Genomic DNA, 26,437 nt, shown 5'->3' with positions numbered 1-26,437 from the left:
CTGAACAGCTTGAAGCAGAACCTTAGAAGGCCAGGTCTGCTGCTGCCAGTGGCCCCAGAAAGCCTTCATGCCCTGTGGGCGCCTGGAGGCTGTTTCCTGCAGGACACAGCTCCCGTATGCAGCTGGAGGCCACTTGGCCAGTTAGGCAGGGAAACAGGACTTTTCATGGCTCTCTGCAGCCCCCACTGCAACTGGTTCTGATTTGTGGCCCTGGCCTGTACTCTAGGGGTAGCCAGGGGCCCACAGGAGTCTACCCGACAGACCACGTTGATCCCCGGAGCCCAGCTGGACGCTGCTTCTCCAGGCAGGGTGGAGGGGTGGTGCGGCACATGGTAGGGGAGGCTCTGGCCAGGGCGCTGGTCTGCATTCTAGTCCCAGCTCTGCCACTTCCTCGCTCGGCCATCGTAAGCAAGTCTCTGTCTCTCTGCCCCTCAGCTTCCCCATCTGTATTGCCCTCTTCCTGGAGGCTGAGAGGAAAGAAGTGGTGTTTTGGGAAAGCCCAGTGCTGTCCCTGCAGCTTAGATGCTTCATGGACTTCAGGTCTAGAGGCAGTTGGAGCGGGAGTCCCTTGACTGTCCTGTCAGTGTGCCCCCCACCCCGGGCTCATCCTTCTCTTACATCTATCTGGAGGAAACGAAGTCCCCTGAACAGGGCCTGGGTTCAGGGTGGGGGGCACATCACAGGGATGGCTTGGGACAGTCTGGGGGGGGGTCTACTTCCTGGAGCCTCCCGAGCACTTCCCTGCGGCTGCGGGGCTGAGCTCCCGATAGCTCTGGCCTCGCCTCTGCTCCTCCGGAGGCAGCTGTGTGCTCAGGGCCTGGCTGCCCGGGTCCTGTCCTGGCTGTGGGACCTTCAGCCAGCTGTTGCGTGAGCAGCGGCCCGGCATATTTTCCCACCGGCCGGAAGGGGCTCATGGTCCTCGCTTCTGCAAGGGGTTGTGTCGGCACTGTGGAGACTCCTTTTTTCTAGAATGGTAAATTCAGAGTTACTGTGTCATGCCTGGACCCACCTCAAACTTCTAGCCCCGGGGAAACCTCCAGAAGCCTGAAACAGCAACTGGAAAGGGCTGGGGCTGTGATCCTGAGCTCCGCTCCTGGCTCGCCTACACAGCTCACCAGGGCCCGGGCTGCTGGGGAGGCGCCGTCAGCACTCTTGTGGCTGGACATGCTCAGTACTTCCCGGAACTGGCTGTGGTCCCAGCGAGTCACCAGAAGGTGCTAGAAGTGATGTCAGACAGCAGCTCCTCCCCATGACCCATCTGACACAAGGACATTGAGGACTGGAGGTTGCTTGCTGCCTGGCCTCTTATCAGCACTTCTATCAGCGCTTCCCTCTGAACCTGTTCTTCCTCATGTAAGGGGGGGACACAACTGGCCAAGGGCCACAGGGAGGAAAGGAGGGAATTGCATATTCAAAGGAGTTAACTGGGCAGTTTCCTGGTTCTCTCCAACTCTGGGTACAGCCCTCTGGGGACCATCCCACCAGGGAGGAGAGGGCAAAGTTGGGGGATGGAGGCTCCACTGCACGTTTCCATGTGCAGCAGAGAGCTGGAGTCCCGCAGGGCCCTGGGAAGCTTCGCAGACATCATTCTCACTCTTGGGTCCTCTATCCCCCCTCGCTGATCTCCTGTCATAGTGGGGCCGTCTCTGGAATCAGGTGTCCAGCTCAGTGCTAGGTAAGGATTGGAGGCCCCAGATGTGGAAACATGGGACTGAAACCCGAGTGAGGTGACCTTGGAGGGGGCAGTGAGGAATCAAGTTGGGATGGTCTCCATCAGAGCCGGCAAGGCCACAGACGATCTGAGAACCATTTTTGTCTGAAAAAGGGGCACGTGTAGACAGACTCCTCTCGAAGGCTAACGCTGCAGCAGGAGGTGCCCAGTCTCCTGATGGTGAGATACCCCATGATAAACCAGCTGGCGCCAAGATAGTGAAAATTTAAAAGCAAACAAGACACAGGCCGCCCTGCACCTGGCACTTCCTGTAGAGGAAAGCTGGCATCTCCCTCGAAGGAAGAAGGGGATGGACTGGAGGATTTGGGGGGTTTGCCCACTGCTCTGTGATGTTGCCCAAAGCCAGTATCAGCCACTGGTTAACAAGGCCACTTGCTGTATTCCTCACAAGAGGCCTCTGTTGACAAGAGAAAATGAGACTCAGAGAGATGGACTGACAGCTGCTGAACAGTGCTGGGCCTGAGATCCAGGATGGTCCAAGCCCAGGCTGTCACTGCCTTGGAGGCAGGAGAGCACCTTGGGAGGGGAGTGACGGGTACTCAGGGTCTCCCCTGAATTCACTCTTCGAGTGCATTCACTTCCAGTGCTCACCTCCACTGCTAGGTGTCAGCAACCTCACCCCCGCACGGCGCTGGCCAGCTACCCACCCAGACTGGACAAGCAGCCACCTTTCTGGTCTTCATCCCAATAGTTCTGAGAGGTCAGCGTGCCACGTGGTTCCTAAAGACTATAGGTCTAGGGACTGTTAGGACACCTCACTCCCCCAACCTGGGTGCGCCCCACTGCCCCACAATGGCCTTGGCCTCCCTCATCTCAACTCCTGGAATGTTTGCATTGGTCTAGCTCACTCCAGGTCCCACTCATTAGCAACTCAAGTCTTATAAAGAAAGTTTTCAAAGACATCTGGTCTCTCTGTTATATTTGGGGGTGGGGAATCCTCACAGGCCAAGGTTGCCAAATAATGGGGAGAAGGGAAGATGCTGCGGAAGCTGGATTCGTGAGGTTGTAGACATTACAAGAGCCTAAAGGTAACGGTTCAATTGCTGTGATTCATGGCTTTGTAAGTCCATTGATCATGTGCAAAGGAAGTGGTTGGGCCTCGAGTAGACAGAGCCCAGACATAGCTGCTGGGGAGAGGGCAGGGTGGAAGTGAAGACCAGTCTTTTGCGCGTAAGAGTGCTGGGTCCCCTGCAGTCTGCTTCCAGAACTCTGATTTCATCCCGCTCAGTTCCTGGGAACAGTATTAAAGTGTAGGTGTCCTAGATGAAAGGCAGGGAGGGCCAACAGCCTCTGACATGGTGAGAAAATTCTGTGGTGCTGAGCTGGCAGGACAGCCCTGCTCCCCAGCACACAGCAGCGAAATGGGATAGTTTTGTTCTCTCTGCAGAATCTGGCATTTGCCTTAGGCATGAAGGAAAACTGTCCACTTTCTAAAAGGCCTGGATACTATAGTTCCCTCCTGGTGGAACCAAGAGATGCCCAAGCAGAAAGGCAGAGGTGCTGGAGGGCCCTGGCCCATCATGGCAGGTGGGCCTATGAAAACTGCACATACCCAGCGCTGTATTTGAGACTGAACAATGCCCACCCAGGCAGAGTTCTAGCCCTTACTTGTAATGGGCTCCAAATATGCCCACAGCCCTTCTGGCCTCCCTTGCATAGGGGGTGAGGAAAGGCTGCACTGGGGTTCAGTATGACCTCACTGGCAGGGTATCACTTTTAAAAGGTCAAGGGTGAGTTTTGTAGACATTGTGGATTAAATTGTGATGTGGAATGTGGTACATTCTTTAAGTAATTTGAGCTGGAGGAATATTCTGGATGCCATCTATGAAATAAAAAGCAAATGGCCTATCTTCTAAGACTGCAGCCATCCTGGTCCTGGTCCAGGATGCAGCTTTATTCCAAATAAGCACATCTCTGCAGGCACAACAGCTGGGGGCTGGGGTGATATAGAAAAACACCCCTCTAGGAGAGCCAGAATTAAGTGTATAATTTCGTCTCAAGGGCTGTTTTCCTATACCAGGTCTTGAAATCTTACATGTCCCGTGTCTGGGGAACAAGGTATTTAGTGGTGGGCACTGATGGGGAGGGGTGTCTGGTGCCTGCCCAGACACAGGCTCACCTGCCCAGGGAGGCCTTAGAGACAGCTCCTTTCTGCAGCGGAGGGATGCGCCTCGCCCTGGCGTGACAGGCAGCGGGCGCTATCACCAGGAACCCCCATCCCACTCTCACCTCCTCCAAGAAATCAAACTTGAAGCTTTCTAAGAATTCAGATTTTTTTTTAAATTTTATTTATGAGGAATGTATTTTTAATCATTTCTCAAGGGACACATAAAAGCAGAATCATAAAACTGACTGCAGTCATCATGGAACCCAAGTCTGCACCTGGGCGCTTCCCCACTTGCTCATGGAGTCACTACTAAACTCCAAAACCAACAAGGTCCCTTCAACGTGAGTAAAGGAAACAGCTTCAAGCGGCGACAATTTTTACAAGTGATTATTCAAAGAATGCACAATAGCCACAGTTCAGACAAATCAACTACAAAGATCATTAAAAAAAAAAAAAAAAAAAAGGACGGGGAAAGAAAGTCCTGTTATTAAAAACAAGATTCGACAAGTGAAGAGAACACTCAGGTGGGAGCACTGTCCTGTGTGACGCAGGGGTGTGTGTGGGGGGGTGGCCGTGCAGGGCCCAACACAGGCTTGTTTCCAGCAGACATGTGGGGTGTGGGGGTGCCTTGCTCTCTTCCTACAGCAGAAGTGGAATACTGCAAGTCTGCCAGAAGAGACCTCGGGGCCAGTCAGGGCTCTGGTCTTTGGGGAGCCCCTGTGCACCCGGGTTAAAGAAGAGGCCACTGAGTCAGCTCTGCAGAAGTTTCTAATGCCCAAGATGGACTGGAGGGGCTGGACACCCTGCGCAGTCAGGAGGTGTGACCCTCCAGCCTAAAGAACCGGGGGAGTGAGCTGCCTTCCTGAGCAGGGCTGACTTCAAGTGCCTTCAGCAATCACAGGACCGGTGGGCAGGGCTTTCCACCCCAGACATCAGGCATGGTCTCCCTTCTTACTAGTTCCTTGGGACACTGGTGTTCCACAAAGACATCCGTAGTGTATTTAACAACTTGGATTTTCCCAATTTGGTCAATTTTTGGTCAAAAGTACAGAGGGAACAGTAGCCACAAGAGTGAAAGTGCAAATGTGGATGTGTCTGCTGTAGAAGCATTGGGTGGGAGGGTTAACTAGTCAGTGGGGTGCGGGGTGCAAGGGAATGGAAAATCATCTGAGGGTGCTGGCTCGGCATGTTCACAGATAAAGAGAGGAATCATCTAGAGGAAGGAGGCAGGCTCAGGCCTGGAGGTGGCAGGGCCTCTGTACTTCTGAGCACATCTGCCCAGAGCCGGTCCAGAGCCAGACTCCACGGAGGGACCGAAGGCTCTGCCCCTGGGAGTCAAACTGAGGTGTAGACAAGGGTTGTACCTCACAGAGTTTTAGGACAACCTGCCCTTTCACCCACAACTATTGTCAACCCTGTAACGACTCCCTAACAGGCAGGGAGACCCCAGATCCCACCTGCCCACAAATAACCTTCTGAAGCTATCTGGCAAAACAAAAGCACCTGGATAAATGGGAAATCCCATCTGATTTTTAAATCTGTGCAATTACAGGTTATCTGTAGCATTTAAGAACCCAAATTTATGGCATTCCTTTCAGTACTCCTAATTTACCCATGATTTAGTTGACTTCTCTTGGTGTCACTGTCATCAGAAATAGGCTGGGTGGAAGTGACCTCAGCCAACATTTTTTGTCCTCTTTCTTGCTAAGTCCTGATTATCTGAGCAAAGATGATTTGCCCTCCAGGATTTGTCCTGGGTTTTTTCCTACCCGTGGGTTGGAGTCTATAGCCCTACTCCCCTCTCCTCTACCCCTTTGCCCCCCAGGACAAACTCTTAGGAATGCTTTAGAGGGAGGAGCAGTTACCAGCTTGGCAATATTCCATGGCATGCCTGCATTCCTGGGCCTTGGTCTGGTCACCCCACCCCACCCCCGCAGGGAGACCTCCCCTGTGCCCAGGCATTCCCTAGCCCGGTCTGGCTGGGCCTAGCCTTTCTGCAGCCTGGGGAAGGGATGTGCTGCCCGGTAGCAGCTTTCCCCCTCTCTTGACTCCTCCCAAGCTGGCTAAAGTGCAAGATCCAAAGATCACTGAGCATTACCTGCAGATTCCAATCACTTGGCACGGGTAACGAACTGACGGCAGTTTCAAACTCCTGCTCTTACAAATATTTCACCAAGTTCATTAAAGTTCACCTCTCCCCAGTCTTGGAGGAAAAGGAGAAACATACTGATCACAAGAAGGAATCTCAGAAAGGGAGGAGGGGAAGCAGAGGGGCCTGCAGAATCCACAAATGAAATCACCAGTCCCTGACGACATTCAGAGTCGACTGGAACCTAATCAAGACCACAAGAGGTCAGTGTAGCAAACACAAAAGGAAAGGAAATGGAAAACATTAGAACAGAACAGAAGAGGAAGTGGGCTGCAGGTGCTCAAGGACTGCTTAAGCTGAAAGGAAAGAGAGCCCCCTTTTTTTTCCCCTTAGGTCTCGACCTAGGACCTCTTTGCTTGGGAAAAGAAAAGGGGCTGACTAGAGTTGGTCTAGTATCCCCAAAGAAAGCAGGATAAACAGGAACTCAAAGTCCTTGGGATCACCAATTACGGTTCCATTAAAAAAAAAAAAAAAAAAAAAAAAAAAAAAGGGGAAAAAAGATAAAAAAAAAAAAGGAAAAAAAATCCCCTTGACTGACCTACCTCTCCCCCGAGTGTGAAACACCCCACCCCAGTCACTGGCTCACACTATACTGGGCAGAGGTAAAAATTCTTTTCCTCCTGGGGTTTGCTGATCCAGTTCCCATAGCCCATGTCCTTCAGGCTCTTTTTGAAGTAGTTCTTGGCTATCTCATAGTCACGGGCAGCTTTCTTGGCCTCACCATAGGAGAGTTTAAGTAGATCCCTGCGGTACCGGAAGGAGCAGAGCTTCTTAAATAGAAGAAAAATGTTCTTTTTGGAGACCCGGGACAACTCATTCCGTGGCCTGGAAAAACAAAAGCCTTCATTATTCCCGTGGGACAGAAAAGGTGGTGAGCCAAGGGGGACACTGCTAGGTGGGCAGCCCTTCAGCTGGGGCAATTAGCAAAATGTGGAAACCTGTGCTCCCCCATGTCCTCACCCGTCCACAGTGCCCCTGGTCCCATCCAGGATCTCCAGGTCGTAGCCGTCAGCCAGACACCAGTTGACGCTCGTCTCCTTGGTCTTCCCAGATTGCCTTTTGGAATCATATACACTGACTCGGCCAACCTAGGAAGCCCAGGAGCAGTGTGAGAAAAAGGGAAACCTTCAGGGGAGATTCTAAAATAGGGACTCAGGACTCAAGGGAAAGAGGGGTGGGGGGACCAGGATCTTCCCCGTTTAGGATTTTGTTTGGTTAAGACTGCAGACATGCTAACCCCACCTCCATTTAACTGAATTCCAGACTAGGAGGAGGAAAGCCCTTGGCATTCAAAAGGGGAGGCATGAGATCCCAGGATGCCAACTAAGGCTCCTCCTGCCCACAGTGGACATTTCTACTTCGCTGACAGGATTGCCTGAAAAGGAGAAAATGTTCACGGAATAAATGATGGGGGTATAGCACCTTGGGGTGGTTGACAACAAAGGGATGTCGGAGTCCATCCTGAAACGAATTCCCATCTCTTGTCACACGACAGCAAATAGCACGAGTCAGATGCCCTTGGCTGAAAAGGTAACCTGGATATGAAACAGAAATGGATACACTTGTGTTTGCACCAAATGCTTTTAAGAGGCAGAGACAAGTTGGGACTCCCTGGTGGCACAAGGGGTTAAGACGCAACCCATGAAGCCAGCTGCAGCCACTACAGCACGAGTTCGATCCCCACCCAGGGAGTTACCCATGTGCCGCAGCAGACCACTCCTGACTTGCCCGCTGCTCCCCTCTGCAGTGTTTTTCAGTCGATCTGTCTGTTCTGTTCCCCACTCTGTCTCTGGTGGATCCTCTCACCCCCCACACCTCTGCTCTGTACCCCAGTTCTTATATGCATAAATAAATAACTCTTAAAAAAAAAAGAGGCAGAGACACGCGGGGGTGGGGGGGGGAGCACGGTTTAAAGGTGCAAAACAGTTGTCGAAGCAGAGAAACCACTGCCTTGTTCAGAAGCATCTTCTGACTGTGGGTAGCCAGGATGGCCTGGGATCACCATAAGTACAGTCACAGCGTCCAGGTGAGTCAGGGCTGCGGAAAAGCGCGGTGTTAAGCTCAGCGCTTCTTTAATTCATCTCGAGAGTCGAGCCCGGTATGTCTGTACTTAGGCTTGCTGCCCAAACCCCTCTTCCCATCGCAGCTGGCCACTCAGCATGGGTTACTGACCACTACTGAGTCAGGCTCACTTTGAAAAAGGGAAAACATCCTGTTGCAGTTGGCTCACGTATGCAGTTGGCTGGGACATGGGCACTAGAACGACAGACTGGTTCCAGCTCCCTTGCTGAGTCGCTTACCAAGTGTGACAGACTTGAGATACACCGGCTGTAGGAAGTGGGTCAACAGTGCCCCTTGCAGGCCGAGCACATTCCAGCGTAGGATTTTGTCACTACAAGACATGGTGCGGAGTCTCTCCCCGAGACGAATGCCATCCCACGTAGGCACGATGTCACTGGACTCCACTGGGATGGTGCCCTCCCCTGTGGGTGAAACTTGGTCAGACCCATGGAGGCCCCTTGACCAGACAGCTCCTTGGCAGGGTATTTATGTTCCTTAGACTTGGGCCTTTGGCTACTCATTCATGTTTCACGGGACCTACTATGTGCTGGACACTATGCTTGGTGCTAGAAACCATGGGGAGCCAAACTAGTAAGACTATGGTCCTCCTGGAACATTATGGAGGCGAGGGGATAACAAGGGAATGGAACAGAGCCTAAACAAGCACACTAATATGTACGTAAGAATTCTAAATGGTAACAGAGCTCTGACGGTTTTGAGGGAGCTGGGCTGGAGGACAGCCAGAGGAATCTCTTGGGATAGAACTATCAGGAGAGCTGAGACCTGAAGGAAGAACTGCGCAAGTGTTCTGGACACAAAACAGCAAAGGCAAAGGCCCTGAGGCAGCAAGGGGGCTCGCTGTACAGGGAGCAGACACAGCCAGTGTGACTGACGCAGTGTTCAGGTTTTGCTTCTATATGAAGTACCGTCGGAACCACTACAGGGGAGTGCTTTTGGTGTTTAACAGCTCTCCTGAGATCCAGTTTACCATGTAAGGCACATAATTCAATGATCTGAGTTGCGCAGCCATTACCATACCCAACATTAGAACATTTCATCACCCCCAAAAGAAACCTTCTAGCCATTAGCAATCACTCTCCACTTCCCCCAACCCTTCCGATCCCAAGTCCTAAGCAACTACTCATTTACTTTCTGTTTCTGTGGATTCACTTATTTTGGAAATTTCCTATCAATAGCATCATAGAATATGGGGTCTTTTGTGACTGGCTCCTTCACCTCTTGTTCTCAGGGTTCACCCATGCTGTAGCATATAGCAGCACTTCTCTCCTTTAAATGACTGAGTAAGAGTCCATTGTGTGGACACGCCTCATTTTGTTTACTTGTTCATGGGTGGATGGACACGGAGTTAGGAATAATGCTGTTGTGAACACACACGCCAGTATCAGTGTGGGCATTTGTTTCTGTGTCTCTTGGGTGTATTCCTAAGAGTGAACTGCTGCATCAGATGGGAATTCTGGGTGTACACCTCAGGATTTTGAGCAAGGAAGTGACATGACCCAATTTATATTTGAGGATTACTCTGATAGCTATATTAAGAAAGGCCTGAAAGGAATAGGACTGGGTGTGAGGAGAGAGTAAGACATCAGGAGACAGTGGAGGAGAAGGAGCTGGCAAATGAGGCAGAGGATCTGCCACCAAGCAGACAGGAGGGGGATCTGGCTCTGCTCTTGGGGCCTGGCTCTGCACCGTTCTCTGGATTGTCTCCGCCCTCCCCCGAGGAAAACCTACCAATTCCAGTGGCTGTAAAGATCAACCACAGGAGGATGACTCCCACATTTTCATTTCCAGCCAGGCTCTCTCTTGAGTTTGACACCAGTGAGCTCTGCCCCCTATCTGACTTGGAAATCTCCCAGACTACCAAATTCAAAATATAATCTTGATCTTTCTAAAGATGTCCCCATACCTGGGTCTTCCCTCTCCTGTAAACAAGGCCCTCGTACCCCATCCATGAAGGGCACACACCAGGCCATGGCCCCCATGATAGGAGTGGGTTCTAATGGCCTTCCAGTGGGAAAGAGAGAGGACATGTCACTCACCGTTCTCCACCTTGGTACGCAGCTTGCCTTGCTTGGGATTCTCAAAGACAGGGTAGTGGCGGGAGTCTGTGCTCTCTACAGCACGGTCGCTGCAAGACTTGTCAAAGAGGGCGCCATCCCCACATGGGGCCGTGCTGCAAAACAGGGGTCTCCATTAAAAAGAGCCAGTGCAGAAATTTCTCTCCACTTTCCCAGGGCTCAAGAACAGGCGGATGGAGTAGAGGCGAGGAACATTTCCTGAGGCTAGTGGAAGTGGGCGAAAGCATAGGTGAGGGTTGTTCCCCACCAGGGTATGTACCTCAAACAGAACTGGGTGTGGCCTATTGAATAAGCTCTGACTTACAAACCAGGAAAACATCTGGATACCCAACCCCCAAAAGCCTGGGAAGGCCAGGTTTGGTGGCAACAGAGACTGTGCAGACCTGATATAGAGATGGAACGACACGGTCTTTTTAATTTGCAGCTTTTCTCCTCCCTTGGCAGGCTCAAATATACTATCCTTTGCAGTCTGGGGGTTGTATTTCATTAACTCACTGTAGAGAAACCTGTAAGGAGAAAAGTCTGGTTAAGACAGGCTTGATTTCAGAAAGGCAGTTGCTTCTACAATCTGACCTTGAGTAAGGAAAAGCAGGCCCCACGTGAGGAAAAGCCTTGATGCTTCAGACCCTGTATGGTTTCTCAGGTTGAAAGAGGTGGTGGGAAATTCTCCATTGGAGAACTCAGTATTTCTTAGAACAAAGTTTGCCTTTGGGGTCAGTTTTAGTTCTGTCAAGGGCTCCTCATTCTGGTGGCTACAGGGATTCTAAGGCAGAACAAAATGGATTCAAGACTAATGGGAGACTGGGGCTTCTCCCTGAGCCTCTCCCTTCATAAATTATAGAAAAGGGGAAGCTGGCAGGGCAGTGGGTTGTTTATGGGTCTCCCAGTGGAGATGGAACGTTCTCATCCCGAAAGCCCGGAAGACCAAGAAGTCATTTTGTGTTTTTTAAATAAAAGGCATGGAGCAGTGTTGGCAAAAAATGGTAGAGCACTTAAAAGCAGGCTGAGCAGGATGCAGCCCAGGTTACAGAGGAGCTGGATTTTGCAAGGCAGGTTCAGACAGACTGGCAAGGCAAAGGCAGAGACTGGGGGTTAGTGACCTGCTACCTGGGGGCCGCCGGCCACATGTCCTGTGTTGGTGCCAGCCAATCCCGCTCACCTGATGAAGCCTCTCCGGGAGATGATCTCTGCATGACAGTCGTTGACAGTTTCTCCCTTCAGGCTTAGAGAATCTCCCTTTACACAGCGATTCCCTGGGAAGGCATGTAAAGCGAATGTGAACTTTCCAAAGGAAAACGATGATGAATAGGGTAGAGGCTGTTTGTTCTCAAGAGTCTGAAGACGGAAACAGCCTCACTTTTTCAGATCCCGACTCTCAAATTCTTGTCCCAAGGAAACGAAAATTCATTCCCCATCCTGAACTAATATAAGTTTTCCCTCCTGAATTAATATAAGTTTTCCCTCGCACACAAGGGACTCCAGCAGAGAGTGAGGAGGAATGCTTCCAGGCACTGTGAGGGGTGGGGGGCTGGGGTAGCATGTTTCAGAGCCCCCGTACCTGTCCCCAAGCTGACGACGACACCCATGTCTTCCGAGTCTTTCTTCATGATGATGGCAGCCAGGATCTTGCGGCCCAGCAAGGAGGGCTGGAAACTGTTGGTGAGAGCGTTGAAGCACCGGTGGCTCAGCATGGCTATCTGGTCATGGAAGGTGCTGCCTGTGAGAGGGAGCTGTGGGGACAGAGGTGCGTCAGGGCCACAGAGCCTAGTCTGCATCCGCCACATTTCAGAGTGGACAGGGCTCGTGTTCTACTCAACACAGGAGTCATCTTTCCCCCTCTCACATCTAGCGTCCCAGTTCTATGTTCTACTGAGGCTAATATTAAAGCCTAGGAATGAGTCACATAGCAAGCTAACAGCCAACTCCACCCAGAGAGGAGTTAGCGGGACCCCCAAAAAAGAAGGCACCAAAAGTAGACGTCTTAACTGTCTTTGGCTTTGCTTCTGGGGACCTTGAGAGGAGGAGCATAGTTCTTCTGAGACTGGCCCCTGTCACTGGGGTTACCTCTGTGAAACCCATGCGTTCTGCCTTCTCGTTCTCCCCAATCAAGACGCGGAGAGCCGCATCTGCTGCTTCCTGCTTGCCTTGCTTCTTGCTGTGTGCGCAGACGGCTGGGAACCAACGACCCCCAACTTTTGCTTGGTAAACGAACCTTTGCAAAAGAGGGAAGAAAGAAAAGCACCAGACTTTGACAGCTGTTCCAGGGAAGGGCTAACTTTGCTTATGATGTGGCTGGTCTTGCCAATACACGGCCCATCCATTATTGCTGATAGCTCTGTTTCTAAGGCAGCATTTCCCCAGACTTCAAATGTTCACAAACCACAACGCGATTTTTGTTAGATCTAGACATCACTGGGACTATTATTTGCTCAATATTTTTTTTCTAAATTGACTCCTTGTAAATGTAAACACATTTTAAAAGGAAACTTCATATCACTATAAATAAATGGAAAACTAGTATCATCATAAATTGAAGGTGGATGTATAAATAGGATAAAAGCCTGTTATTAAATTCTAACTAGATACGATTGACTGCAAAGACACAAGGCCTATCTTTATTAGAGGAAGACTAGTGAGCAGTGGAGAGGGTTTAAAGCCACACTGACACCAGGCATGCACTTTCTGCCGAAGCAGAGATGAGAAAGGAGTAGCTTTCTTCCTATTTGACTATTTTTTAATGCTGTCTGATTTTTAAAGTACCTGATTCCATTTGCTCTTCAATTCCTGATTAGCTCAAGAGGACTTACCCTGGAAAGGTCAGAATGTGAAGATCTACCTAAGATCAGGGAACCAAGCTTTTGTGAGGAGTCATTTTTGATTCCTGGGAGCCTTGAGCTGGCTCTGGGGGAAGGGAGAGTCTCCTGGGCACACCAGCTCTGCTGATGGTCCAGGCTACCAGAGCAGCAGCAAGGTGGGCAGGGCCACAGGGGCCACAAACACAGAGGAACAAAGCCAGAAGGGAAAAAATGGTTTGAGCATCTACCACACAAGGTTGGAGAATCCTAGCTTTCCACTGTTGGGGAATGAAGCTTTGATCCTGCCAATTGCATGTAAGAAAGGCTTCAGGATCAAGATTTATGTGGTCAGGCACCTGTTTTTACAGTCAACCACACTGACCTAACCATTATTCCTCACTTATCCTAAGGCAGCTGATTCCTTCATCCCTTTCTTCACCTGATCCCAGCAAGTTTGTGCAAGACTAGTGGGCTAGAACCCAGGGAAGGAGAGGGCGCGTGGCATGGAAAGATACTGGACAGGGGGTGAGGGCCAAGCAGTGTAGGATCTTTGCCCAGATATCCACAGTTTTACATTGTTCTTTGAAGATATATATCAAATATATATATGTATATATATAAATGATAAAATTGGTAACTATGCAATTAGAATCCTTTAGCTGCACTGTCTAACGTGGTAGCTTTTAGTCACATGAGGTTATACATTTTAATTCAAATTCAGTACAATTAATGATTCAGTTCTTCAGTCACACTGGCCATATTTCCAGTGCTCAGAACTACATATGGTGAGCGATTAGCTTTTTCAGTGGGATGCTAGGGACAGAAGCCTAATTGGAATGATTTAAGAAAGGGAAGCCAATATAACCAATTCATATAAACAATTCTTTCAAGAAGTTTGGCTGTGAGAGGAGTAGAGAAATGAAGTGGTACTTCGGGGGACATGTGGGGCTAAGGGGACATTTTTTAAAAAGACGGGCACGGGCATGTTTATATCTATGGCAAAGGGAACAGATGATGACCAGATACCTGAAGAAGTAGACAGGAGGGGAGGGGACTAGGCACAGATATAGGAGGAAAGATGCTTCCTGATACAGGTACAAGAAGGTGGAGATGCAGGCAGGGAGGTGGACTTCGTAATATGAATTAAGGTGATCAGTTTAGAGTGAGAAAGAGGGTTTTCAGTGGAAATTTGAAGAAAGAGACAAAGGTCTGAAATGGTTTTCTCAGAACAAAAACGTAGTAGGAAAAATAATGGGAAGAGGGCACAGGTGGAGATGGGGGCAAGTGACGCTCCTTTTCTAAAACCCTTCTGTGGCTTCTCACTGCTTGTGTGTGAGAGCATTAGCAGACCCACAGGCTCTCACAGGGGGCCCCATCATCCCTCAAGTCTCACTGGGCATCAAGCTTTCCTGTGCCCTCTGCTCCACCTGCACTGGCCTGCTTGTGGCTCCCTCACCAGCTGTGCTCTCCTGGCACCAGGGAACTTGTGGCAGACCATCTCTCCCTAGAGCCCACTGTCCTGCTTACCACCCTGAAGGTCTCAGCTCAGCATCATGTGTCAGGGAAGCCCCTCCCCTCTCCCTGCTAAGTCAGACCACATTACACAGATCCTCACTTCACTTGTGCTCCTTGGAATATGCATCAAATGAGATCTTACGTTCTTTATGTGAATGCTGATTCATATCTGGCCCCTGCACTATAAATAGAACATACTCTGTAAATATGTGTGGAATGAATAAAATTGGGAGAACGGGAGGCTACTGTTTTGGATGAGAGAAACAGTGGCTTAGCCTAGTGTGCTGACACTGGTGGTGGAAGGACGTGGAAGGGACTGGGTAGCCGTAGGTAGAACAAACAGAACTTAGGGAAGGTTTGGCTGAGATGAAGGGACAGAGAAGACGATCCCCAGCTTTTGGCGTGTAGCTAGGGGGACAATGGCATGGCTTACTGAGATGAGAAAGACCAGGGAAAAGGAGCTTAAGGGGATACAAGTCCAGACAATTCATGCTAGAGACGCCTATCCATGCGTACAGATATGTACCCATGCAGCAGGCAGCCTGACAGAGGAATCGGGAACTCTGAAAAAAATCTGAATAGAGATATAAACTTAGGACTCTCCAGCCTTTAGATAGTGGAAGTCATGAAATCAGTTTATTATGAAGAGCGGAAAAAAAGAGGACTCAGCATAATTCATGTTAAGAAGGAAGTGTGTTACTTTATTAGATGAGAAATGTAGCTCCTCAATCAGTATTCTGCTCCTCCACACATCCTTCCTGACTCCCAGGGGATATGGGCAACGTGCACCAAGTTCCCACAGCCTGGACTAACACTGTGTTATGGTCATGTATGTGTGGTACACTGCAGGGCAGGGATTTTTCATGTCTTCAATCTAATTCATAGGAAATTCTCAAATTCTGAATGAGTAACTGACTTGAAGTCCTAGGAAGGATTTGATAAAAGATTTTTCAAAAGAGAAAGAGGACGTGGACAGACCCTACCTCACGAAAGGTGACGTTAAACATAGGGGCGGGCTCACTGAGCGAGGGATCTGCACTAGCAGAAGAGCAGCCGGAGGAGTTGGCGCCGCTCCTTCCCAGACGGAGTTAACCCACGGGCACATGCTCACTGGTCTAACACGCTCTAAACATGGCTTGCCACAATGGAGAAGGGAAGAAGGCCTTTCCTGCTCCTTCTGAAAGGTTCAGGGTTCTAAATTGGGTCAAGCTAGCCAAAGGGTTAATTTTTTATTACCTTAAATGCTGCTACATATCCATAAAGAGTAACAAGCCAGGGCCTCCCCGGTGGCGCAGCGGTTGAGCGCTGGTTGCGAAGCTGCCAGCAGCCTCTGCAGTGCCGGTTCGATCCCCGGCTGCTCCCCAGCCACCGGAGGAGGGTCCCACATGGCACGCAGACCTCTCCTGCTGCCCGCTGCTCCCCTCAGCAGTGTACTTTGGTCCTTCTGCCTGCTCTGCTCCCCGCTCTGGCTCTGGTGAATTCTCTCACCCTCCCGCGCTTCTGACTGTACCCAGTGCATGTATAAACAAAACAAACAAATGAATAAATAAATAAATAAATAAATAAAAAACATGCCTCTATTAAAAAAAAAAATTAAAAAAAAAAAAAAAGAGTAACAAGCCAAAAGAAAATGGATAAAGACAAGCCTGGGGAGTTCACAGAAAAGGGAATCCAAATAACAGACAAACATGAATAGGCTAATGACATTACTTACTGTTAAGACAAACTTTAAATAACATAGCATTTGATGAGCTTTTCTCCTTAATGACTTTTTTAAATAAAAAAGTTGGACATCACACAAGTGAAAATTTAAACTCTTCAGGATATATTATGAAAAGCATCCTTTCCAGCAAAAACTGTTACCAGTCTTTCTCAACCCTTCATGAAAATATGCATGTGTAGGCATGCTACTTATATGTCACTTTACGCCTTGCTGTGTCATCAACAATATACCTGAGGCCATTTCCTACAAGGTCATGCATTACTTAACGATAGGGAATACATTCTGGGAAATTCATTGTTAAGTGATTTCATTGTGTGAATATTACAGAGTATAACTGCTCAGACCTAGATGGGATGTTACACACCCAGCCTGTGTGGTATAGCTTACTGGGACCATCACCCATGTGTGCTCTGTCACTGACCAAAACATCATTAAACAACATACGACTGTAGATGTGTCTGACTCCTTTTTATGGCTGGGTAGTAGTCCTTAGTGAAGATGTACCCCAGTTTACTCAACCGCTCTGCAAATGACAGAACTTTTATCTCTTTCAAGTCTTAGATTATTATAAACAGTGCTGCAATGAAAATTTCTGTACTCATGTCATATACACACATGCATGTGCACGTGTGTGTATGTAAGAATTTGTGGAGGTGGCACTGATAGCTGAAGGCTTTGTTATCCGTATCTGCCCTTGGCCATAGAGTAGATGACGAATTCATTACTCTTGCTAACACTAACAAAGTATATAGTTAAGTTACTATGTGAGGTTGAACACCTTTTCATTTATTAAAAATTATGTTTTCTGTGAATGTACAGAAAATACAAAATACAAAAAAATAGATTTTTTTTGATCTGAAAAGAACTGTTTTTCTGTTACATTTAAAAAGAACTTATATATTTAAGAAACTAATCCTTGGGCTGTTGTTGTGTTCCTAGTGCTTTTTTTCCAAGTGGTCTTTTTACTATACACTGATTTTATTTATAGTCACATTTCTGCCTTTCCTCCTTATAATTTTAATGTTTTGTGTCTTGACTGGAAATTTTTTTCCACTTCCAAGTTCTAAAATAAATCCCAGATTTTTTACCTAGTGATTTTATGATCTTGTTTATTGTATATTTAAATTTTAGATCTAGTAGAATTTAGGTGTAGAGAAGGAACTATCCAGCATTCTTTTTCTAAAGCTAGATAGCAGTTTCAATATCAATACCAAGTCATCCACCATATCTCCACTGATTTTTGAAGCCTCATCTTATAATCTAAAGTTCCCATTCATGTCTGTCTACATTTACAAGGTCTATTCCCTTTTACAGACCCACATGCTAATAGATTATTTTAGCATTTGCTAGGCCAGAACACCTATGACTCTTCCTTTTCAGAGAGTCCCTACCTATCCTTCTTGTATGTTTACTTTACATGATTCAGAATCAAAATTTCTAGTTCTGAAATAAATAGATGTCTTCTACAGTGTTTTTGGTGGGATCACATTAAATATGAAAATTTCTCTGGGAACAGCTGTTATCATTCAATTATTTCTTTCTAATAACAGAGTATTTTACCTTATTTAATCAAATTTTCCTTTATGTCCTTCAGCAGAATCTTACTTAACGCAGAACCTCCTAATTCCTACTAAAAATGTATACAAGTTACTTCTCTTTTGAGTCGCTATATTTTTTCTTCTGTATATTCTAATTGCTTGATTTGTATATATTATCTTTTAATCCCCTACTTTCTCAATAATTCTTCAATTTTCTCATGAGTATTCCAGGTAAACAATCATATCATCTGCCAATCATGATAGCGTTACCTGTCCTTTCCTCTCCTTATACAAATTCTTTCTTAAAGCAACTGTAATAGCTAGTAATTCCAGAATGATATTAAATAACTGTGACACTGGTATCCACATCTTCCTCCTGACTTTAATGGGAAAAGTTCTAGGTTCAACAGTAGTAAGCTGCTTGCTTTTGACTTTAGACATGTACTATTATGCTCAGGAGGTATCTTATAACTTTCATTTTACTGACAGTGTGACTTTTAATCTGAATGGAAAGTACCTTTTTGGAATCCCTAGAAATGGTCATGTGGTTTTTCTCCTATATGAACATGGTAAATAATGATAATAATAATTCAAGTAGATCTAACCTTTGCCCTGAACTATAACACCATTTTTCATATTTTAGGACAGCAAAGATAGAAATCCCGATAATATATTGGTCATCGCGTAGAGAGACAGTCATTCTCATGTACTGCATAAACAGGTACAATCTCAGTATAGGAAAATTTGGCAGTGCTTACCAGAATTTAAAAACACATAAACACGCTAGTCATTGCTATATTGTTCACAGTAGCAAAGTCTGGAAACAATCCAATTATTCATCAACAGGGTCTGATTAAATAAATCATGATGAACCTGTGCACTGAACACTATGCCTAGCAGTTATACACAAAGAATATAAAGTGATATGAATAATTCTCCAAGATAGTATTTTTATAAAACGCAAGCTACACATCAATGCATGTATGTACTTCTGTATAACAAAAGTGGAAATAAGGGAAAATATGCTTGCTTAGGTTTAAATAGATATTCCTGAAGGACATACAATAATGTAAAGTTATCACATGTTGGTATCTGCGGGAGACAGTATGAGTTGAGCTAAAGAAAGAATGAATGAGAATGAGCTTTTTTATTTCTTTCGATTTTATTTTTAAAGATTTATTTTCATTTATGCATACAAAAACTGGGGTGCAGGCCAGAGGGGAGGGGTGTGTGTGGGGGGTAGGGTGAGAGGATTTACCAGAGACAGAGTGGGGAGCAGAACAGGCAGATCTACTGAAGTGCACTGCTGAGGGGAGCAGCAGGCAAGACAGGAGAGGTCTGCTTTGCCATATGTGGGTTAGCTCCCTGGCTGGGGATCAAACTCATGCTGCAGTGGCTGGCGATAGCTTGATAGGGCTGAGACTTTAAACCCTGCGCCACCAGGGAGGCCCCTATTTTTTAAATTTTTGAATAAAAGTTTTTTATTTTGAAAAGTCTATTACTTATACCCTCCAAAATGTATACGACCTATGGTCCAGAAATTTCACTCCTGGAAATTTATACTATTGACAACTTTGACTGTAAGCAAAGACATATGGTGTGAGGACAGGCACTGCAGGCATGTTTCTAATAGTGAGACCAAAGCCAATCCAAGCGGAAGGTTGTTAAAGAAATTAAAGATTTATTTATTTATACAAGAACCAGAATACAGGCCAGATATGTGGGCACGTAAGAGGATTCATCAGAGACAGAGTGGGGAATAGAACAAGCAGACTGACAAAATACACTGCTGAGGGGAGCAGCAGGCGAGACAGGAGAGGTCTGCTGTGCCATGTGGGTTTCTCCCCGGCCGGCCAGGATCAAGCCCATGCCGCAGAGGCTGCGCACAGCTTCACAGTGCGCTGCTCAACCGCCTGCGCCACCAGGGAGGCCCGGTTAAATAAATTACACAAGGTGGGAGCTGCAATGGCGCCAGCATTCTCTTTCTTAAACTATGAGGTAAGTACAATTTTATAAAAGAGGCTTTGTATCTCTTTTGTAAAATACACCAATTTTTTAAATATAAGAATCTAGGGCCTCCCCGGTGGCGCAGCGGTTGAGCGCTGGGTTGCGAAGCTGCCAAAGCCTCTGCGACGCCGGTTCGATCCCCGGCTGCTCCCCAGCCACCGGAGGAGGGTCCCACATGGTGCGCAGACCTCTCCTGCCGCCCGCTGCTCCCCTCAGCAGTGTACTTTGTCAGTCTGCCTGTTCTGCTCCCTGCTCTGGCTCTGGTGAATCCTCTCACCCTCCCGCACTTCTGACTGTACCCAGTGCATGTATAAACAAAAAACAAACAAACAAACAAACAAATAAATAAAAACATGCCTCTATTAAAAAATAAAAAAAAATATAAGAATCTATTATGTCAATGTATGTAGCTGTAAGGAAAGTCTGGTACATCTAAATATGCTGACTGGCAATGCTCTCTAAGATATACTGATAAGGATTCAAGGAGTAGACTACAAAGTATGGCATATTTTTTTTTAAAGAAAACGTGCTAATATATGCATGGAATTTCTAGAAGGACTCAAGAAACTAGTGATAGTGAATGTGTCTGGGGAGGGAAACTAGAAGTCTAAGCTAGAAATGAGACTTTTCATTACATACTTTCTCAGCTTGAATAGTTTTCTCTGTCCACACAGATGCCTAAAACATTGGATTAGTGAAAGAAACTGTAAAAGGATCATACTTACTGGAAGACTGATTGCATTCATGAGACCACAGAGACAGGGCTGGACTTTCCCTCAATGTGCTAATGCCCGACAGCCATAGCTAAGGCACCTGTTTCTGTCCCTGGGGGACAGGCTGTCCCCACCCTGTGACACATGGCCATAGCCAGGAACACTCACTTGGGCTCATGAGGAGGTCCAGACTGGTCAACCAACTTGAACTCAGCAGCAAAGCCATGGGAGCGGGCGTACTCCAACAAGCCGCCCACAGGGTTGGTGTTCAGATATCTGACGAGCTCACCAATCCTCCTGACCTTGTTGGGCATCACAGACTCCAAGTTATCGAATGATTCTGAACTGGTGCTTCCGGGCTAAAGGAGAATTAGCCAAAGAGGAACCATAAATACTTAAGGAAAGTGAATGATTCATGGGCAGTTCAAAGCCACTCAGCTGCTAAAAATGAGCTGTATCCTACTAGTAAGAAAATGGCCCCACCCACCTGCTCATCAGAGGATGTTGAGTTGGTTGCCTCCCCCTGCAGGGCTTTCATGGCTTCCTCCGCAGCCATCTGCTTTGCTACCTTCTTGCTGGGGGCACTCGCAGTGGGGAAAGTATGGGTTCCCACTGCAACACAGTACTGGAACCTAACAGATGAAAGGAGAAAGATTAAAATGGTTTTGATTAGCGAGACTTACCTAGCCTTTGTCGGACTGCCATCCTTTATGACTTGCCATTTCCTTGCACACATCACCTATGTGCCTCAGCTCATGTGGTCACTTCTGCCTTGAAGAGCAGGTGCCTTTCACCCTCCTCCTGTCCCCGTCTCTCTGAGCCTGGCTGATCCCTACTCGACCATTAAGCATCAACCTACGTTCACCTCCTCCAGGAACCCTTCTCTTGAACATGTAAGTTTGCAGAACCTCAGAGCAGAGAGCTTCTCAGGCATGCCCATGTGTTGTACCTTTTTGTCCCACCACCAGTAACCTCCAAGCTGTGTATCTCCCTAGTGCTTGGTCCCTGCTTCGCCCTTTGAATTCCTAATCCCGATTTTGTGCTCCACAAGCAACAACCATGCCCTCAAGGCCCCCCTTTTTCCATATTGAAAACAGGAGTGATTGCTCAGTGAAATAATCTGCCATCTCTGAGGAGGCAAGGAAGAAAATGTATCTCTCTCTTTTTTGAGAAAACCTCAGCAGAGATACATGATACAAGAGATGTACTTGGGGTCATGGGCAGGGCCTTCTCTGGATAGGAGGCGGAATTCACAGGAGCTTCCCAGCTTGTGCACACACTCAAGCAATGTAGTGACGGGGCTCTTCCCAGAAAACAAGGATGTTGCTGAAGGGGTGGTGGGCTGGGACTCTGCAGTCTGGAGAAAATGAAAGACAAGAAAAAAACAAAAACTAAGAAAACAATGGCTGGTCCACCACAGCAGCAGGAACGGGGATGGGGGAACTGCTTAGCTCAACTACATGTCAGGGGCTGGCGTGGCAAAGGAACACAGGGAGGGGTGAGTTATTTAAATGTTCTGGTTCTCAGTTCTTATTGGCAGAGAGAGGAACTTGGACCTCATAATCTTTAAGATCTCTTACAACTCAGAAATTTCATGATTCTGGTAAGTTGGAAGGGGGCGAGTAGGGAACCGGCTATGGAGCGAGGAGGAATGGCAGACTGGGGAGTCGGGGAAGGGAACAGGAAGCTGACTCAGATACACAATCAGGTGCTTAGGCCGAGAATGCACCAAGAGGGCCAGTTACAATCCTGGTGCTTTTTCCCAGAGGGCAGGCCACCTACCTTCTCTGATTCTTTCTCTGCAGAATAGTAGTATGACTCTTCTGATCTTCCACTGTCCTTGGCTTTAGCTTCCTCAAGCAGAATTGTCATGGCTTTCATAGCTGCATCCTGCTTGGCCACTTTCTTGCTGCCAGCTTCAGCTGGGGGAAACTCTCGGCCACTGATGACAACTTGGAATTTAAATCTTGATGGAAAGTGATTAGATGTGTGAACACTAGTCTAGGCCATCCCTTCTGCCCTCTCCAGAGATCTTCACTCTGGAATTTTCTGCTACACTAAGGGGCTTTTTGATGTGTGGAGGAGATGGAGGGTAGGCCAAGGGACTCCTGTCCCTTTGGAGGCTCGACCTGTACCTACTTTTTGGAAACAGCAGCCAGTGAGTCTCTCCCCAGAACTCATTCAAGTAAACAAAGCCACAGGTGAGATGAAACTAACTCATGGGAAACCCACTATCTCTTAGCAATGAATTAGGACAAAGTCAATACTAAAAATGGTGATCTAAGATCACTGTCACAGTCTTGTTTGCAAGCAAAAAACCTTCATCCTAAAGCAACTGTGGTAGACTGGCCGCCTCACAGGCAGTTCCTAGAAGGACACGAAGGCCTTCTACCGCGCAGTCTCACACTCCCCATCACCCACAGGGATCACACACCTGTCACTTCTCAGGGCCTGTTTCTGTCCCCAACCTATTCTCAGAGACACAGCACTCTTACGGTTTGTTTTGAGTCACTCTATAGCTCTATTTGAAGTGTGAGATGAAAGTATTTCCCCTTGTTATGCAGAAAACCAAAAAGCATTTTTCTAGGTCTCTGGACTTAGCTTAGGTCTCCTTTGTTCAAGCTTTCCAATTTGTTCAGCTCTTTGCTCAATCTGAGATTTCATTTAGAAAAGAAGGTCAAATTTCTTATTTCCTAGGTCTTCTTAAAAATTTTAACATGGCATCCATGTTTCTCATAGCTGGAGTCCAAAGAAAGGTCAACCACAAAGCCCCCTACTATTTCCAACTTTGGGGAAAAGGATGGAGAGGAAAGAAAGCGATGACGGCCATCCAGTCTCTACTCCAAACTGAAACAATGCAGTTCTGGCCAGGTCAGATTTTGGACACCCCCGTCCCTTTGTCGTCAGCTCGTTTGAAAGCTAGGGCAGGAATGAGAGTCATGGCTGGGGATCCTTACCCTGGGAAGCCAGCCGAGGTTAACACAAAGGGGTGTGTGCTCTCTCCCGCCCTCCCTGGGGCTCTATGGCGTGCAGCCCCTGGGTGTCAGTGGACTCTGCTCTCCACTAGGCCCTTCGGCACTCCAGCACCTCCTGGACCCACCTGTCCTCCTCAGTCTGGAGGAGCCTACGGTGCAGGGCCTGGCCAGCTGTCTGAGTGAGGCAATTTCTGATTCACAGCTTAGGAGCAGCAGCAAGTGCTAGCCCACCCATCTGTGCAGAGGAGGTGTGTAAAATTAGAACCACCACCTTCAACAGGCAGGCAGCGTGCACCATCCCTTCCCTTCAGGAGCTGAGCAGAGTGGGGATTTTGGACCTGCTGCTGCTAAGCAGCACAACCCACCATTACTCTGTGTGCAGCCTGCCCCAACCCACCTGTTCTTGCACCTCTCTGGAACTCAGCTTGGGGGAAAGGGAGGATAGCACAAGGAAGGGGTGGGGAGGGCATCAAGTCCTCATTACCTCTGGCTTTAGGAGGCAGGCAAGACATGGATGCATGAAAGCTAATCATCTCCAAAGACCCTTCATTTTAGCCAATACTCAACCTCCCCCTTGCTCGGCCAAGATTTTGGCGGGTCCAAGATTCCCCACTCAAGATCTGAAGAAAGGACCGGACAAGGGTGATTTCACCCAAAGGCAGAAAGGAAGTGGGAAAGACAGGGTCACCAAACAATACTGGTCACGAGTCAGCTGAGACTGTATCAGGAGCAAGAGCGCCTGACCCCCAACCCTAGGAACAATTCCTGAGGTCTCTTACCGAGGTTCATGGGGTGGTCCACTCTGCTCTATCATGTTGAACTCACAGGTCTGACTAGCGAACTGAGCATATTCTAACAGCCCGCTGATGGGGTTCTTCAGCTGGCACTCGGTCAGCTTCTTGTAGGGCGAGCACCGTGGCAAGCCGTGACTGTAGAAGGAGGGCATCTCCATGATGGCACGGAACTCACCTGGTGCGGCGCGAATACTATTCAAGTCATCTGGGATGTCATCTGTGGCCCACTGGCCATTTTCAAAGTCAACATACCCTGTTCTTGAGGGGCCATTGTCATGGACAGGGGGTTTCAGTTTTATGGGTTCTGGTCTGGTCTCTTGCCTATTTTCTAGCTTTATGACAGGTTCCTGCCCGTTCTCCACTTTTTCTGTGGTCACCACGCTGTTGGAGGCAGTTGACGCAGGTAAGGTACAGGTGGGACGCTCTGTGTTTCTTTTGGTCTCAGGAATAGCAGCTTGAGTGGTTTCGGGGACACTATTCATATTCCTCTTGATTTGGATCCTCTCTCGCTTCTTGTCAGTCAAATACCATATGGGTGGAGTTGTCCCTTGCCGATAGACATCCCCCTGCCTTTCCAAGTCAATCAGCATGGCATTTACATCTCGGGCCTTGGTGAGGCCAATATTTTTAGCCAAGTTCAGGGCCGAAGAGTTGGATGCGTTGAATAGGTAGTCACAGATTTTCTCCTTGATCTCAGCCATGTCAGAGGGCTCAAGAGGCTCTTCCAAGTCAGGCGTGGGGCTTCTGTCTTCAGTTTCCAAAGAACGGTCTGACTGTGAAGCTCTTGGGCTGTCTACTTTTGCCACGTGGCTGTCCTTGTGCCAGGCCGGAACCGAGACTGCAATTCTCCACAAAGGGGGCAGTCCTGCCTCCTGATGTAGCTTACCCTTCTTTGCCAGAGAGTATAAAATGCGATTGATTTCCTTCTTTGGGGCTCTGAGCTTGTGAGCCAGATCACTTGCTGTGGTGGCCCTGCTTTCTCCCAGCTCTTCCAAGAGCTCCAAGATCCTCAGCTCCTGATCCTGGTTAATGTTCAGTTCATGGAAATTCAAGGAAAGCCTATCAATGTCTCTCCATGGCAGAGTCCGGCCACGTTGGGGAGGATGCTGGAAACTTCTCTGGGGCACCTGACTTCTATGAGGCACACTCCTTGGGAAACCCCAAAATTCCAGTTGCCTGCCTCTAGCAAATGGTCCTGGAATCCTTGGCCAGGGTCCAGGAAGGACAGGCAACAGTGATGGTGTCTGCTTTCCAGTTAGGGGTGCTTCTGAGAACTGCCCCTTGAGGAACCCTATTTGCTGGAGCTGCAAACTATTCAGATGAGGTCCTGGCCCCAACTGCTGATATATGAGCTTGCTGTGCTCATAGTCTTGAACTGGATGGGGGTGGGAGCTATTGAAGAAACATCCCTGCAGAACAAGATTGAAAAGAAAGTGAATTAGGACTGTGGGGTTCTGCCTGTGCCTTCACCCTTGCTTGGGGCTACATTGGGCTCCCATTGGGCGGAGGCAGTGAGTAAGACCTGTGAACCAGCTTGGGTGGCTGCCCCGCCTGGGGACCCACCAAAGGAAAAGAGAGGAGCAGGGGGCAACATGCACAAAGCTCTAGTAGCACGCAGGGATCTGACACCTCAACAGAATCTCTTCAGCACCCAATCTATTCTTTTCCCTTCAACAGTACTTTAGGGAGAATGAATCTTTCCACTCATCGAAAAATTACCCTTTTAGCTAAGGCCTCCCTGGTGGTACAGGGGTTAAGTCTCAGTGCTATCAAGCTAATGCCAGCCACTGCAGCATGAGTTCCATCCCTGGCAGGGAGCTACCCACATGGCGCAGAAGACCTCTCCTGTCTCGCCCCGCTGCTCCCCTCAGCAGTGTATTTCAGTCAGTCTGTCTGTTCTGCTCCCCACTCTGTCTTTGGTGGATCCTCTCATCCCCCCGGGCACCTCTGGCTTACACCCTAGTTCTTGTATGCATAAAGATAAATCTTTAAAAATATTACCCTTTTAAGTTCAGAAAAACAAATATTATTTCTTTTAAAAACAAGCAAGAGGGCCTCCTCCCTGATGGCGCAGGCGGTTGAGCACAGTGCTGTGAAGCTGTCCGCAGCCTCTGCAGTGCTGGTTCAATCCCCGCTGGCCTCGGAGCAACCCACATGGCGCAGAAGACCTCTCCTGTCTCGCCCCGCTGCTCCCCTCAGCAGTGTCTTTCAGTCAGTCTGTCTGTTCTGCTC

At 48.1% G+C, this 26,437-nt stretch overlaps 1 protein-coding gene across 6 annotated transcripts in view; it reads right to left on the bottom strand.

The window, feature by feature from the left end:
• Window positions 1-3,998: 3,998 nt before the first annotated feature.
• Window positions 3,999-26,437, bottom strand: part of ADAR (adenosine deaminase RNA specific) — a 49,261-nt gene continuing 26,822 nt past the window's right edge. For 3 of the 6 annotated variants that reach the window (XM_037501324.2, XM_037501323.2, XM_037501320.2), the window contains exons 2-15: window positions 24,191-25,614; window positions 22,219-22,402; window positions 21,645-21,793; window positions 20,924-21,068; window positions 20,605-20,795; window positions 12,132-12,357; window positions 11,704-11,875; window positions 11,305-11,398; window positions 10,529-10,651; window positions 10,107-10,240; window positions 8,289-8,471; window positions 7,411-7,523; window positions 6,949-7,076; window positions 3,999-6,813 (exon numbers count right to left, since the gene is read on the bottom strand). In XM_037501324.2, coding sequence (XP_037357221.1) covers window positions 6,576-6,813; window positions 6,949-7,076; window positions 7,411-7,523; window positions 8,289-8,471; window positions 10,107-10,240; window positions 10,529-10,651; window positions 11,305-11,398; window positions 11,704-11,875; window positions 12,132-12,357; window positions 20,605-20,795; window positions 20,924-21,068; window positions 21,645-21,793; window positions 22,219-22,402; window positions 24,191-24,906 — 2,796 coding nt within the window. In that variant the 5' untranslated portion in view covers window positions 24,907-25,614 and the 3' untranslated portion in view covers window positions 3,999-6,575. The remainder of the gene's footprint in view (window positions 6,814-6,948; window positions 7,077-7,410; window positions 7,524-8,288; window positions 8,472-10,106; window positions 10,241-10,528; window positions 10,652-11,304; window positions 11,399-11,703; window positions 11,876-12,131; window positions 12,358-20,604; window positions 20,796-20,923; window positions 21,069-21,644; window positions 21,794-22,218; window positions 22,403-24,190; window positions 25,615-26,437) is intronic. The other 3 variants (XM_054690854.1, XM_037501321.2, XM_037501322.2) reach the window with 3 other exon arrangements.

This window comes from Talpa occidentalis, unplaced genomic scaffold, assembly GCF_014898055.3.
Source record: "Talpa occidentalis isolate TD23 unplaced genomic scaffold, MPIMG_talOcc4v2.1 talOcc4.9, whole genome shotgun sequence".
Lineage (NCBI taxonomy): Eukaryota > Metazoa > Chordata > Mammalia > Eulipotyphla > Talpidae > Talpa > Talpa occidentalis.
The sequence above is the reverse complement of the archived record's forward strand: the minus strand, read 5'-3'. Positions and strand labels throughout refer to the sequence as shown.